The sequence below is a fragment of the Lissotriton vulgaris genome, chromosome 7 (genome assembly GCF_964263255.1).
Source record: "Lissotriton vulgaris chromosome 7, aLisVul1.2, whole genome shotgun sequence".
Classification (NCBI taxonomy): domain Eukaryota; kingdom Metazoa; phylum Chordata; class Amphibia; order Caudata; family Salamandridae; genus Lissotriton; species Lissotriton vulgaris.
This window is the reverse complement of record NC_141695.1, coordinates 1662120063-1662136539: the sequence shown is the minus strand read 5'-3', so window position 1 is coordinate 1662136539 and position 16477 is coordinate 1662120063. Positions and strand designations below refer to the sequence as shown.

Genomic DNA, 16477 nt, shown 5'->3' with positions numbered 1-16477 from the left:
TGGTGAACACCAGACCTCCCGACTTGACTCTATAAGCTAGGAGTCTACCCTTCTGTTCTGCAAATTTATGTAGGACCTCCCCTTTAAATGTTCTGGACACTAGGATTGCTACCCCGGCTGTCTTGGTAGTGTTGGATGAGAAAAATTGTGTTGGGAATTTGTGAGAACGCATCCTCTGACAGTCTTGGGCTAGGAGGTGGGTCTCTTGCAGGAGACAAATGTCTGCGTGTGTGTTTTCCAGTAAGGATAGCACTGCTCTCCTCTTGACAGGGTTATTTAACCCTTTCACATTAAGGGTTACGACCTTAAGGGCTGTCATCTGTGTGGGCAAGAACGGAGTTCAAGCAGTGAATCACGGCCCAGGAGGGGCGGCACTGGTGCCGATAGCGCGTAGGAGCACCGGAAGGCTAGAGTGAATGTATCAAAAGCACTGGACTGACCCTGTCCCTCCCCCCCAATTCCCCTCGAACTTCCCCCGAACTGCCCTTCCTCGTCCACCCCCCTCCCCGTCTCCCTCTACCCCCCAACAAACCCCTCATGCAAACAACCAACCTCCCTCCTCCCTCTCTCCTCCCTCCCTTCCTCAGTCCCTTGAAACCCCACAGTTTCCAGTCCCAGTCACGTCCCGGCGGACAAGTCTGTGGTGATTTACCAAAGTGGACGTCCGGCCACTTACTCCTCCCCATGGCCCCCCTCCTCCCAGGACCCCAAACCTGCAACATCAGTAAGGCTGTGGTGTTCTCCCTCCGGAGCGTTGTTATGCTGTCAGCGCCACATCGCCATTGGAAGCAGTGTCTCTGGCCACCTCGGAAACTGCATTCGCCATGCCAGTTCTAACGGTGGGCGAGTCCGGTCTTCTGGGGACGTGGCAGGCACCCGTCTCCGCGATATTCTCTGCCAACTGTCTCTAAGACCGTGTCTCTGGCTTGGCGTAGTCGTTTCTTCCTCCTCCGCCGTGATCCCCAGAACCTCGCACGTCTCTTGTGGTGATCGCAGTTGGTGCATCGTGCCATTCCACCTGAAGATGAGGCGGAAGGGGTGTCCCCAGGCATAGGATGTTTCATGCTCTTTCAGAAAGTCAGTTGCTATCTTAAATGATTTCTGCTTCTGGAGGGTGATAGCGGACATGTCTTGATACAGGGCCACAGAGTGACCGCGAAAAGTGAATGAGGGTTGCTTCCGCGCCTCAGCCATGATGCGTTGTTTCATCGGGAAGTCTGGGAGAAACGCCAGAATGTCCGGTGGTGGCGCTGATGCACGCCGTGGTGGTCCTACCCTGTGTGCTCTATCAATCCGGACTGGGAACTCCGCCGGCTCGCCCAAGATAGCCCTGAACAGGTCCCGTAAGTAGCCAGCCACATCCGAGCCCTCTTCTGTAGATGGAATTCCCCGGACTCTGATGTTGTTTCGCCGTGACCTGTTTTCAAGGTCCTCGTTGTGCGTTTGAAGTTCCAGATGCTGGTCTCTCAGGCGCAACACTTCCTGTTGCAGCTGCACAATGTCCTCGTCGAGTCGGTGGTTCGTGCTCCCCACCGTGGCCACATGTTCTCCCAAATCATCTACCTCTTTGCGCACCTCCCGTACCTTTCCCGCCACTTCCTGCTTCAGTGTCTGAAAATCGTCTCTGAGGGTGCTGAACAGAGATTCCAGGAACGATCTAGTGACAGGCGGCTCCCCTCCGCTCGCACCCTGCGACCCTCCGGCGGAGGTTGGTGACGGTTGTCCCCTATCTCCTCTCTGCTGAGGCCTGTTTAGCATTTCCGGGAGAGTGCGGTTCCCTCTTTTGGTGCCTTTGCCGGATGCCATTTTGGAATAAGTGCAGGCCGAGTCGTCCCGTCCCCTCGGTTCGACACACCAGGCTCTGTGGATGTCCTCTTGGGCTGAGTAGGGGACCGTCGATCGGCATCCACGGTAGCCTCGAGTATGTTCGGAAAAGTCGTTTCCTGCACTCCCGTACTAGGCCGCAGCCGCGACGGCGGGCACCATTACACCGCTCGCCTGTCCGTTGGGCCCCGCTGGTCTCCGGTCGTAGCAAACTCTGCTAGGCACACTGCTTCATGGAAGGGATCAGGTCGCTCCGTTGAGGCCCCACTCGAATTCCGGCTTGTGGGCCGCAACTGCGATCCTCGATGCCGCCCCGCGCTCGTCGTCACTGCTAGCCCTCGATCGTCCCGGACGGGGCAGCGCTGCTGGGCCTATCGGTTCGCCTTGGAACCCCTCGGGTGCGTTTGCTGGCGGAGGCCTCTCAAGCCGCCCCTCTCGCCGACCACTCCAGTTCAGCCGTGCCGTGCGTTGCGAAAGCAGCATCCGGCGGTCGGTCAGAGTGTGTTACTCTGTGCTCCGGGACCTCCAGGTCGTATGGGGTCTCCGCTGCATCTTCTGCTCGCTTACCAGGCCGGAGGGGCTCCAGGGGAGACCAGGTAATCCAGACTTGGGGTGGGGCAGTGTCCCGTCTGCTTCGATTCACTCCCAGCGAACGTTCAGTCGATGAGGCTGAAGCCACGACCTCGAGTGCCGCCCACAGCGGCTCCGCTAGAGCAGGCCCACCGGTCTCCGGCTATTATTCAAGGCCGTTCGGGCGCTGTGGGGCAATCCTTCCCCCGACGGTGCACACCGGCCGAGGCTGGGCGCGGCGTGTGGCTGTTCCGTCGCCATCCCAAATGCTGCGGGGGCCGGTCTCTTTCCCCTCCGACTCCAGGTCCGGACCTCCAATGCCATCCGACGGGCTGTCCTGAGGCCTATTTGAGGCCAGTTTCGGATCAGAGTCTTCGCGTCGGGTTACACCACCTCTCCCTGCGCCGCTGAGCTCCAGCGGGGGGGGGGAGAAAAAGCTATATTTCAGAACTTGGGCCTAGTCGGATCGGGGAGCTGCGAGAAGAAGCGTCTTCTCACTCCGCCATCTAGGCCACGCCCCTCTAACAAGCTTTAGAAGAAAAAAAAAAAACATAACTTTTTTTCTATTACTTTTGTTAAACATTTCATTGAATGCATCATGGACATAGCAGGATGTAAATGCTTCATGTTTTGCTGTATACATGTGTTAAAGTTTCTAGGATGGGAAGGGTATTTGCATACTTACAATTGTCTTTGTTTTAATGCACTGACTTGATGTATTTATGATTTACCCATCTCCCTCCATCCACTACCGAAAGTAACATTTTTAGGTTACTGCTTGCTATTCTGATTCAAGCATGTGAATCTATGAAAGATACCCCAATACTGTGTAAGAAAATAAGTAACTTACCTGAAACTGTGGTCCTCCAGTATTTGTATCTTTCATAGATTGACATGCAGCCCACCCTCCTCCAGGTTGAGGTTCCTCTCTTTGGTTTTATGGGATTCTTACTGCCCAATTGTGCTTAGAAAGTCTGAGGGAATCTGCCTCTGCTGGGTAGTGTTTTAGAGGGTGCTGACAGCTGATTGTCTGTGTTTCTACATTAGGTCCTTTTTTAAAAGAACATAGATAGGCTATCAATAACCTGGCCTAGGCCATTATAGCGAAACAAAAGGGGATGATGGACGGAGCATTTGAGCAAATCAAACACTCACCCCCCAGTCAACTGATCTGGGTTTAATCCATCACCATTCTTTAGCTCACTCAGCCACCCCAAGTTCAGACATGGCCATATGCAAATCAGTCTGACCCTGTGCCTCATGGGAACAGTCCAGCCCGAACTGCCAAGCCATGTCTTCCCTGGACCGGAAACAAGCATCCTGGGACCGGTTTCGGATTCATAATCCTCATCAGCCAGGCTATCTTGAATCCAGTGGCCAAGTGAGCAAGGGACTCACGTCTGAGTATACCCTGCCAACTTAGGGTGAACAAAGTGAAACAAAGGGGGATGATTGAAGGAGCGTTTGAGCAAATCAAACACTCACCCCCAGTCAACTGATCTGGGTTTAATCCATCACCATTCTTTATCTCACTCAGCCACCCCAGTTCAGACATGGCCATATGCAAATCAGTCTGACCCTGTGCCTCATGGGAACAGTCCAGCCCGAACTGCCAAGCCATGTCTTCCCTGGACCAGAAACAAGCATCCTGGGACCGGTTTCGGATTCATAATCCTCATCAGCCAGGCTATCTTGAATCCAGTGGCCAAGTGAGCAAGGGACTCACGTCTGAGCATACCCTGCCAATTTAGGGCGAACAAAGCGAAACAAAAGGGGATGATGGACGGAGCGTTTGAGTGTGGAGTGCAAAAAACGATGGATCTAGGCCCAGATCTCTGTACTGGGGTGAATGTATGACATTGTTCTGCATTCTGTCCATCAACTATGGTTTTTGCAATTGTCACCCCGAGTGGGATGGGTATGCTCAGACGTGAGTCCCATGCTCTCCACACCACTGGATTCAAGCAAGCCGGGCTGAAGACGGCTGAAATGCCAGACACTGGTCCCTGGAAGCTTGTTTCCGGTCCAGGGAAGGCATGGCTTGGCAGTTTGGGCTGGACTGTTCCCATGAGGCACAGGGTCAGACTGATTTGCATATGGCCATGTCTTTACTCGGGTAGTGTGGAGTGCAAAAAAACGATGGATTTAGGCCCAGATCTCTGTACTGGGGTGAATGTATGACATTGTTCTGCATTCTGTCCATCAACTGTGGTTTTTACAATTGTCACCCCGAGTGGGTCCCATGCTCTCCACACCACTGGATTCAAGCAAGCCGGGCTGAAGACGGCTGAAATGCCAGAAACTGGTCCCTGGAAGCTTGTTTCCGGTCCAGGGAAGGCATGGCTTGGCAGTTTGGGCTGGACTGTTCCCATGAGGCACAGGGTCAGACTGATTTGCATATGGCCATGTCTGAACTGGGGTGGTGTGGAGTGCAAAAAACGATGGATTTAGGCCCAGATCTCTGTACTGGGGTGAATGTATGACATTATACTGCATTCCGTCCATCAACTGTGGTTTTTGCTAGAGCCATTATAGCCTATGGTATTTTTTAAATACTGCTTGATTATTTTACCGTGGGACTCCCATCTCAACGACAGTGAATGATTCAAGCATGTGAAGCTATGAAAGATTCCAATAGTGGATAACCTCAGTTACAGGTAAGTAATTATTTTCTTTTTGGGATATTGTGTAGGTGTGTCCCTGCGTTATTCTCACCCTGGTGCGACTATACAGGCAACGGCATGGCATATTCTGGCATAGCTGAAAAACCCAACTCCGACTCAGTTGCTCTCTCTTGAACTCTTTCCCTTGCAAAACTGGCAACCTTCGGACAGCTGCATGACAAACAAGAGCTGCTAACTCACCCGCTTTGAGGACCTTCCCATGCCATCTCTATGGCTTCGAAGATGAACTGCCACCCCACCCCTCAATGAATCTCTAGCTCCTTCCTTCCGTTCAGTTTTCTCTCACAAGAGGAGTTTTAGGACAACCTGTCCCCAGTCTCCAGTTCACAGCAGCAGAGAAGGTAGTGAACCACCAGCACGAACTGTCATTGGTTAAAGGCAGCTGATCTCGTCCTCTCCTTTCTTCACCAGGTGAGGGCCAACAGTGATCACTGGCACAGCCGGGACAGGAATTATGTCCCCGACAAATGCCTGCACAAAGTATAACTGTCATCCTTAAAGACTGGACTGCATGGCCAGGGTTGTCACAACAAGCTTAAAAGAACCATGTGCAGTGATACAATCGTCCGCTCAACAACCCATCTGATGTAGTGTTTGATCTCCACAGTATCACGGGCGAGGCACATCCAAACATTTTCATAAAATAACATTTGTCATGAGCCTTACAACAGAATTGTACAGGGCTTGATGGTCTCTTATAGTCCAGACGATTATCTTCCCTCACCAGGCTACTGGTTAAACCACACTATGGGCCCGGTACACAGAACTAACTTACGACAAAATCCTAAACTTACCACTCATGGTATTCACAGAATGCACTTACGACTGTCCTAACTTTACGTCTGGAATTTCTGCACACGGAGTGCAAGCGCCACACCCTGAGTGTAAGCCCCATACCCGGAGCGGAATTAACACCATCAGGCCGGAATCTCCGCTTCCGGGACGGAATACCCACAATCTGGTGTAAATTGATTATATCTGATGCATTGTGGGTATTCCGGCCCGACGGTGGAAATTCCGCTCCGGGGGTGGAGCTTACACTCCGAGTGTGGAGTTTACACTCCAGGTGCAGAGTTTACACTCCAGGTGTGGAAATTCCAGCCCGAGTGCGGATGTAAACTTAGGACAGTCGTAAGTGCATTCTGTGACTACCAGGAGTAGTAAGTTTAGGCTTTTGTCGTAAGTTAGTTCTGTGATTCGGGCCCGAAGTATGTAATGGAAAAGCCTATAATGAAAACTAGGATATAAATTGATTACCATTTCCTTCTCCATTATTGTCTTCCATTGATCCATATGCATGCTGCCAGCCTCTGTAAATAATTTCACAACAGTGCATTGAGAAACCTAACCTTTCCTATAGGGTAGTGTCTAAGCAGCTTTGTACTTATCAAGTAATTTTGTGTACAATTGACAGTATTCTTTTGGACTGTAATTGAAATGACTACTGGTGATTTCCAACCTGTTTAAAAATATAGAAAATACCATACTAGTCTCTGTAAAATACACAATGCTGGCGATGTGTACTTCCGAAGAAGTGATTAATTATTCTCACGTCTAGCTTGGAAGAATTTCGGACTTGCATGTTTACTTTCATCTGGTTCACGTTCCTTTTGTCATGTTGGAGGTGCATGTGCAAACTATTTAACAACTATACTTGTTTTCACAGCTTGAGCAATACATTGATGACGCTTCAAGAAAAAATAATTTTCAGCCATTGGAAGATCTTCTGCAAGCTGAATTCTGTTGTAACGTTACTCAGAAATGCAGCAAGCAGTTTTTTAACAAGTTAGATAAGCTTATTTGTAGGGTAAGACAATTTACTATTTCCTCTATATTTGAAAGTTACTGACATATTAGATATTTTATTGGATATTTTTTGGTTCCCTATGTTTCTGTAAAGATGCACAGCAACAACTCTATATTATGGAATTTTGAAATTCATGAACAGTGAAATATTACTTCCCCTGTTCCAGAGTCAGTTAGCTAATTCTGTTTCCTCTGATAAAAAACAACGGAACACTCTGTTGCATGTTTATGCTTATGTCCGATGATTTTTGGCTTTGCTTAACACACCCACACAGATGTACATATACATTTGTCAAGACAGAACCCCTTCAGGCTTCGAGTGCCACATAAGTCATGCACACAAAAGAACAAGGAACTCTGGGTAGTTCCCAAGTTTAGGGGAGAGCAGCTCCTTTATATGGAGCACCTTGTAACAACACCCAGACACTTGGAAACTGCTCACCTCAAATGTCGGTTTCTCTAGGAGAGTATTTAAGCCTCTGGTTAGCACAGTGCCATTCACTTCTAGCTAGAGAGTGACAAAGCTTCCTGCCGTTTATACAGCAAAGCCATCCATGTTGAGCTGAAAAATGACAAAAGCCTTTTCTCATCCAGGGGATACTCATCAATAGTCATAATCTATGAATAATCCCCGACCATGTGCGGGATCCCGGAGCATATAGAAAATACATATTTATATATACCTATGTTCGAGGCATGTGGGCTGCTGAATTCATATCTGTGCATAGATCGCCGCCTAGTGTTGGGTCCGAATGATTGCACATTGTTGTCCTGGAAGAGTCTTCGAAGTATCACAAGATAGGTGGCTCCTCCCCTGGACTACAGTGCGCATGGGCATCGACTCCATCCCCAGATTGTTTTTTTCCGCCATTGGGTTCGGATGTGTTTCGGTTCCCTCTGTCGGAATCGATAGTTGTTAAACTTACTTTGCTCGAGACCAAAAGGTCTTTAGGACTTGCGTCGGTATTGTCTATCGTTCAGGTTCGTATTTTCCTCGGCTCCGAACCAACACTGCCCTTCCGCGTGCTTTCGGCACGGACGGGCCTACTCGACGCTCCAACCTCTTCCATCATGGAACGAAGTCCATTTAAACGGTGCCCGGTGTGTGCCTCGAAGTATCCGCATATCGATGTACACCCGGTGTGCAATAAGTGTTTGTCGCCGGACCACGACGAGGCCAAGTGTATGGCCTGCTCCAAGTTCCGGTCCAAGAAAACACTCAAGCTCCGCCGAGCTGCGCGCCTGGAGGCCCAACGATCGGCACCACCTCCTACAGACATCTTCGACGCGGAGGATGTCGGGGACGACACTATACAGGAGATCACAGAATCTAACCCGGCGTCGGAGGTCGAGGACGACTACGACGCGGAAGACGAGGATTTTGATGAAGTCGTCGAGGAGGTAGGGGACGATGACGGGGCCCTTGCCACCGTAGAGGATAGCTCGGTTGAAGAGCTTCCTCAGACTGACTCCGGGGCCAGCCAACATTATAAGGCCCAGGTCGAGGGATCGCCTTCGGGCCTTACCCAAAGCCTTGATGCCCGTTCCACGGCTCTGCCTTCCGGCCCGGCCACGGACATTGATACGGCGCCACTTACGGTACAGCCAAAACCGAAAGTGAAACCAACGGTCTCGACGCCAAGCGTATCGAAACCGAAAGCGCAAGTCACTCTGGTCGGGTCGAAGACTTCAGAGGCCTCGGCGCCGAAGAAATCCAAGATGGCCGTCGAGCTCAAGAGCCACGCCAAAATGACCGACCAGAAGGCTACTGTATCGAAGCCGAAGGTTAAGAGGACCGACGCAGCTGCATCGGCGCCGAAGACGGTCGACGCACATAAGAGTCGAGTCGATACCAAGAAGGTCGACGACCATAAGAAGTCCACTCTCGACCCGAAGAAGCGGCAGGACGACCCCAAGTCCATCACTGCCTCGCTTCTACTCGACAAGGCCAAGGGGGCAACGGCGTCGACTCCGAAGAGCGCGTCATCGGTCGCCACCTCAAAACCAGCTTCAAAAGACTCTCTCGAGCCGGTGCGTCCCTCCGCCTCGTTTACTAAGAAGGTCACGGAGTCCCTTCAACGTATTAGGGAGGGGGCCGCAGCAGTCGAGCCGAAGGACCCTGTGCCGCCCAAGCCTCTAGAAAAACCGGCGAAGGCGCCAACGCCTATTCTGTTCACTTTGCCACCAAAAACGGTGCCGAAAGCTTTCACAGCAAAACCAGGGGCCGGAGTGCCCGTGAAAGTGTCTTCGACGCCGAAGCCATCGTTAGTGGTCCCAAGCCCACGGCAACGACCGCTGGCAGAAGAGGAGCGTCAGGAAGTTATCATCGATGCCAACACGGGCAAGCTCTCTCTCCTTAAGAGGAAGATCACCCCTGAACCACAATTGGAGCATTACCAAATTCCACTCAAGAAAAAGATGGACTCTGCTGGTGCCTCTGCCTCTATGGAGCCCGTATCACCACAGGCACAGGAACTTTCACCCTCTCATTCACATGTAGAGGAGGGTGACGGCAACGACGAGGATGAGTATAGCTATCCCGTCTACTCAGACCCAGAGGATTTGACTGAACCATGGTCTGCTGGTGGCGATCCTGGGAACCCGCATTCGGGACAAGAGCCTCAGCTTTTTTCAGCCAAGACTTCCCCAACAGAGGACTCTGCAGCTTTCAATGCCCTCATTGAAAGGGCGGCAGCCAATCACGACGTCGATCTCCATGCTGACCCAGTGGACGTCGACTTCCTCTTTGACACCTTTTCAGTCTCTGAAAAAACTGTCAAGACTTTGCCAATGCTAAAAGGGGTGTTGAAACATGCGGCTGAGGTCTTCAAGGAGCCCACCCGGGCAAGGGTCATCAACCCACGTATCGACAAGAAGTACAAGGCAGCGCCCACTGATCCTACTTCTATCAAGGGACAGTTGCCTCTGGATTTCCTGGTTGTCTCCAATGCACGCAAACGAGCCAACTCACAAACTACGGGTGATGCTCCTTCCCCAGACAAGGAATCAAAAGTATTTGAGGCTTCTGGGAAAGGGTGGCTGCGCAGGCAGCCAACATATGGCGCATATCCAACACACAGGCGCTACTAGCGCGTTATGACAGGGCACACTATGATACTCTAGAGACCCTTTTACAGCACTTACCCGATCAATATAAGGAAGCAGCAGAGATGTTGATACAGGAGGGGAAGCTTATCACCAATGCTTCAATTAAGTGCGCTCTGGACGTGGCTGACACCGCCTCGCGAGCAATTAACACTAGCGTTCTACTTCGTAGACATGCATGGCTAAGGATATCCGGGTTCAAGCCAGACATTCAAACTACCATCTTGAACCAGACGGTCAACCCAGACCACCTGTTTGGCCCCGAGGTTGATACCACTCTCGAGAAGATGAAAAAGGACACCGACACTGCGAAGTCTATGGGTGCCTTGCAGTCCCAGCAGTTTCGGGGTGGTTCCTTTCGTCGCTCCAATAATAGAGGCACCTCAAGGGGTCAACTTTCACAGTCAACACAATTCTACAAGAGCAACACCCAAACTTCTTATACCAACAAAGGTCCGGGTGGATACCGTGGTAACAACGTCAAAGGCAGAGGACGTGGAAATAACAGCTCCAGGTCCTCCACCGCCAACAAACAGTGACGCCTTGTCACTGCCCCCCGACCACTCAACACCGGTCGGGGGGAGACTCCAGCAGTTCCTGCCCGTGTGAAAGTCCATCACCACGGACAGGTGGGTCAGAACTCTTATCCAATACGGTTATTGTCTGGAGCTCACATCCACTCCACCCAACATACTCCCAAAAAACCGTCCTATGTCCGGCGAGCACTTGCACTTGTTGCAGCAAGAAGTCAACGCCATGCTGCAAAAAGGGGCAGTAGAGCTCGTGCCCCTGCAGGAAAGAGGTGCGGGAGTTTACTCCCTGTACTTTCTGATTCCAAAGAAGGACGGATCCCTCAGGCCCATCCTAGACCTCCGGCCGCTCAATTTTTACATTCTATCAGAACATTTCCATATGCTCACGCTGCAGCAGGTTCTCCCACTGCTTCGGCAAGGGGACTTCCTAGCAACTCTGGACCTGAAGGATGCGTACTTCCACATTCCACTACATCCTTCACACAGAAAATACCTCAGGTTCACCATCCAAAACCAGCACTACCAGTTCAAGGTTTTGCCTTTTGGGGTCACCACAGCGCCCAGGGTTTTCACAAAGTGCCTAGTGACTGTGGCGGCGCATCTGAGACGTCAAAACATTCACGTCTACCCCTATCTGGACGACTGGCTCATTCAAGCGAAGTCGGCCCAGCAATGCGCCGACCACGTGTCCCACACCATTCGCCTTCTGCACGATCTGGGGTTCTCACTGAATTACCCAAAGTCCCATCTCCAGCCCGCCCACGTACGGCAGTATCTGGGTGCTACCATAAACACTCTGGCGGCCACAGCACAGCCAAATTCAGTGAGAGTCAGCAGCATTCAGTCGCTGATCCAAAAATTCAAACCTCAACACTCGCTTCCAGCAAGAGTGTTCATGCAGTTGATAGGCATGATGGCCTCCTGCATCTCCATAGTCCCGCACGCGAGACTACATATGCGTCCGCTTCAGGAGTGCTTAGCACGTCAGTGGACTCAGGCTCACGGGCAATTAAAGGACCTAGTGTTGGTGAGCGGTCGGGCATACTACTCTCTGCATTGGTGGAATCCACGAAACCTTTGCAAGGGCCGACCGTTTCAAGAGCCTGTGCCACAGATTATCCTGACAACGGACGCTTCTCTCCAGGGATGGGGAGCGCATGTACTCCAATACACGGTGCAGGGACTATGGACGCAGCAGCAAAGGAAGATGCACATCAATGTACTGGAACTGATGGCGATCTTCATGGCCTTAAAGGCATTCAAAGTACATCTGTGCAACAAGGTCGTGTTGATCCGGACGGACAACATGACGGCCATGTACTACATTCAGAAGCAGGGGGGCACACACTCTCCGCAGCTGTCTCATCTGGCTCAGAGCATGTGGAAGTGGGCCATTCAGAGGAACATTTTCCTCATGGCAGAGCATCTCCCAGGCAAAGACAATCAGATGGCGGACCTGCTCAGCAGGCACAGCCACCAAATGCACGAGTGGGAGATGCATCCATCAGTACTCCAACCGTACTTCCAAAGGTGGGGTCATCCAGAGATAGACCTGTTCGCCACAAGGGAGAACGCAAAATGCCAAAGCTTCGCCGCCAGGTTCCCACACCCACAGTCGCAGGGCAATACGATATGGATGAACTGGTCAGGCAGATTTGCGTACGCTTTTCCCCCAGCACCTCTGATTCCCTGGTGGCACGCAAACTCAGGCAGCACTCGATGACTCTCATCCTGGTTGCTCCAACTTGGGCTCGCCAACCATGGTACACCACGTTTCTGGAACTGTCAGTGGTACCGCATCAAAGGCTGCATCTCACACCCAGCCTTCTGACGCAGAGCCATGGCGACATTCAGCACCCAGACCCGCAACAGCTCAACCTGGCGATCTGGCTCCTGAAGTCCTAGAGTTTGGCTACCTCAACCTTCCTCCCAATTGCATGGACATCATTCGGTAGGCTAGGAAGCCCACTACTAGAGCCTGTTATGCGGCGAAATGGAAGTGGTTTGTCATCTATTGCGCAAACCACAACATTGATCCGCTAGATGCCTCTATTCAGAACATCATCTGTTACCTGTTCCATCTATACAGGTGTAATCTGGCATATACTTCCATTCGCATTCACCTGTCTGCGATGGCCGCATACCTCCAAAATAGACAGCACCTTTCACTTTTCAAGGTGCCTGCCATCAAAGCATTTCTGGAAGGCCTCAAAAGAGTCATTCCGCCACTGACTCCACCAGCTCCTGAATGGAACCTCAATGTGGTTCTTACAAGACTGATGGGTCCTCCCTTTGAGCCACTACATTCCTGCGAGATTCAATTCTTGACATGGAAAGTGGCTTTCCTTGTAGCAATTACATCGCTACGGAGGGTTAGTGAACTGCAAGCCCTCACAATCCAAGAGCCTTTCTTCCAAGTTCATTCCAACAGGGTAGTGCTCCGCACTAACCCTAAATTTCTACCCAAGGTTGTGTCTCAGTTCCACATCAACCAAACCATTGAGTTGCCGGTTTTCTTTCAAAATCCAGAGTCACTGGCGGAGCGGATGCTCCACAACCTTGACGTTAAACGGGCCCTAATGTATTACATTGATAGGACCAAGGATTTTAGGAAAACTAAGCAGCTTTTTGTTGCCTTTGCACCACATCACAAAGGTAACCCTATTTCCAAGGCTGGCATTGCTAGGTGGATCGTCAAATGTATTCAAATCTGCTATGCAAAGGCAAAACACACTCTTAGCATTTCACCAAGAGCCCACTCCACCAGAAAGTTGGGGGCCTCTATGGCTTTCCTTGGAAACATTCCCTTAGAGGACATATGTAGAGCATCCACATGGTCTACCACACACACATTTACCAAGCATTACTGTGTAGACGTGCACTCCAAACAGCAGGCAGCTGTAGGGCAGGCTGTTCTCAAGACACTTTTCCAAACTGCTGCAGCTGGCACAGGCGGCCGCCGCTAATGAAGGGACTGCTATGTATTCTATGCACAGATATGACTTCAGCAGCCCACATACCTCGAACTGCAAATGCTACTTACCAGTATGCATCTGTTCTTGGCATGTAGGGCTGCTGACATTCATATCGCCCGCCCTCCTCCCCGGCGCCTGTAGCAGCTGCAGTGTTCACATATAATTTCACGGCATGGTCATCATTCACTGAGTTTCACTCCATCTTGGCCACAATGGCTAAAAACAATCTGGGGATGGAGTCGATGCCCATGCGCACTGTAGTCCAGGGGAGGAGCCACCTATCTCTTGATACTTCGAAGACTCTTCCAGGACAACAATGTGCAATCATCCGGACCCAACACTAGGCGGCGATCTATGCACAGATATGAATGTCAGCAGCCCTACATGCCAAGAACAGATGCATACTGGTAAGTAGCATTTGCAATATGCATATGTGAAAACATATATATATATATATATATATATATATATATATATATATATATATATGCAGCCTAAAACATTTCCACAATGGCCAAAATGCTGAAATTACATAGGTTTGCATTGTAGCACCTATACTCTCCCAACCCCTAAGGAAGAAAGAGAGCAGTAAACATTTGTCATACACCAATGCTTTATTGCCATAGAGAAAACCTGTAATTGCAGGCATTTGCTAGTAGGCTGCAGTAGAGTATAAAGAAACAAAGAAAAATTGACACCTTGCCTTTAAGGCATTAGAGTAGGGGTACCGTGCCTTTATGACCTGTAGGAAATCCCTTGCTCCTATGATGCACCACAGGTGGCAGTTAGGTCAGTTCTTTTTTCCGGCTCCTGAGAGGATCCTGGAGCTTGAGCTTCTCAGTTTTTGTGACTAAAACAGATTTTGAAGAGATTTTTTCAGAAAATTCGACGTTTTCTGTATTCTAAAGGCTTCTTCTGCTGGTTTTGTGGGATTCCATAAATGTTTTCCAGTCAGAATGCCAGCCTTATTCAGGAAATTTCCTTCCTGTGACAAAAAGATGGCACTGGCAGATCCACACTTGGTGTGTATTGTGTGTCTTCCATCCGCACACAATCCTGACCAGTGCCACCATTGCCAGAAGTTCTCCAGGCGGACCCTGCGCGACAGGGAACGCATACAACTCCATGCACTGCTGGAAAAGGACAAGAGTCATCAGGGTGGTGGCCATGGAGGTCACAGACGACCATCTTCCAGCAAGCAACATCAAAAGCTGCGACATTCCACCTCTCCTGATGCCAGAAAGAGGAAGGGAACAAGAGATTCACCGTCGAAGTCGCCGTCGAAGAGGTCCAGATACTCTTCGGGAACACCATCTCGACAGGGAGAGTCTCCGCCGCATACAAGTAATCCGGCGTCAAGGCACCACACTTCGGGCTCGATGGCTGTGGGTGCTGAGAGACCTAAGTCTCTGTCGTGTCTCTGTCTGTGCAGGACTTATGTACCACTCCTCGCCTGGCTACAGCTCAGGAAGATAGTGCACCGCTCTGCCCGTCGGTACACTCGGCAGCCGTCTGTGGAGGGGAGGATTTCATTCTCTTTGATCCAACTATTTAATTCGTTCAATAAGGTGCTGGCGTAGGCTTTTCCTTCAACATCTAAAAGTGCAATTAATCTATAATTTTTGGGATCTGTGTAATCTCCTTTTTTGAAGATGGGATGTAAAAATCCGGCACCTTAGCTTTCAATCGGCATTCAATGAACAAACTAGATAAAATTTTGCCCCAATATACCGGATCTTCTCTAAAAATGGCTCCTGGAAGACCGTTCGGTCCGGGTGCACCGTCTTTTCTTATCTTTTTTTATTACCTTTTCAACTGCCGTACGATCTTGTTCTTTACCCCAGAATTCCACTAAGTCATCCTCCTCTGTTATTGCGCTCTCTGAGGAACAAATGTCAGTACTTCCAGAGACTATGATACCCTCCTTGTCAATGTAGATTGTGGCAACATGTCTAAGCCAGGCGTCTGCGTGTATGGAATTGCGCCTGTCTACTTTACCTTTCTCCAGGTTAGCTATAAATTGCCAGAGCTGACGTTGTTTGTTTGGTTTGGAGAGCTCGTGTAAGGTAATCTAGTCTTTTTGTAATTTATTTTGTTTCAGAGACCATAACTGGTGTCTGCGCTTTCTCGATAGATTTTTGCACAATTCCCTTGTTTCTTCTGTTCCTGCCTTCCTGTATGCTCTTTTAGCCCTCTTAAGCTTGCTTATTGTTGTACGTAGTATTTTATTGTTGTATCTAGAATGTGAAAAGGATGTTGTCGTTCCATGTGGGCTATTTTTGTCGTTTTTAGTAAATATAGATTTCAAGGCACCAATCCAACTCGTCCAATTCGCCACACTAGGTTGTTTTCCAAGAGAATTCCCTTTGTGCTCTTGTTTTTTTTTCTATACATTAAATAGCGTAGCCTGATGCTCGTTCCATTTTAACCTTCTAACTGATGTATGGTCTTCGGCCCCTGTTGAATGGGATACTACAACCACTTGTTCCCTCTGTAAAATACTGAAATTTAATTCCACCTGCAACAGTTTGTGATCACTAGTTTCATGTGTTTTTACTTCAAAGTTGACCAATTTCTGAGTGAGTAGATTGCATAGGAAAATGTAGTCGATTATAGAACAGTTCTTAAAAGTGGCAGTATCTGAATATTTGAGATCTAAACTTTTCCAGGTTTCGTTGACGGACTTTAGGTCATAGTTTTTCAGAAATGCATTAATTCTTTCCGAGCTGGCTGGTCGTGACATATCATTTTTGGTTCCTAGATGGTGGAGGTTAAAGTCTCGTACTATCACTTGTGGCAGTAGTGCATTTGCGTGTAGAATTTCTTTTATTAAAGTTATGGTATTTTTTGTAACCTCCAGCTTTTTCTGGCCAGATGCATTTAGGTATATGTTTATAACTAGGATTACAGCACACACGTCTTTGTCCATGCATCCCTCTATTAGGAGCACCTGTAGCACTTCTGACTCCATTTGGATCCT

General features: G+C 49.7%; 1 protein-coding gene across 1 annotated transcript in view; it reads left to right on the top strand.

The window, feature by feature from the left end:
* The window catches only part of SYCP2 (synaptonemal complex protein 2), a 3993018-nt gene that overhangs the window by 195293 nt on the left and 3781248 nt on the right, over nucleotides 1-16477 (top strand). The window contains exon 3 of the mRNA XM_086932653.1: nucleotides 6745-6885. Within this exon, the coding sequence (XP_086788779.1) occupies nucleotides 6745-6885 (141 nt within the window). The remainder of the gene's footprint in view (nucleotides 1-6744; nucleotides 6886-16477) is intronic.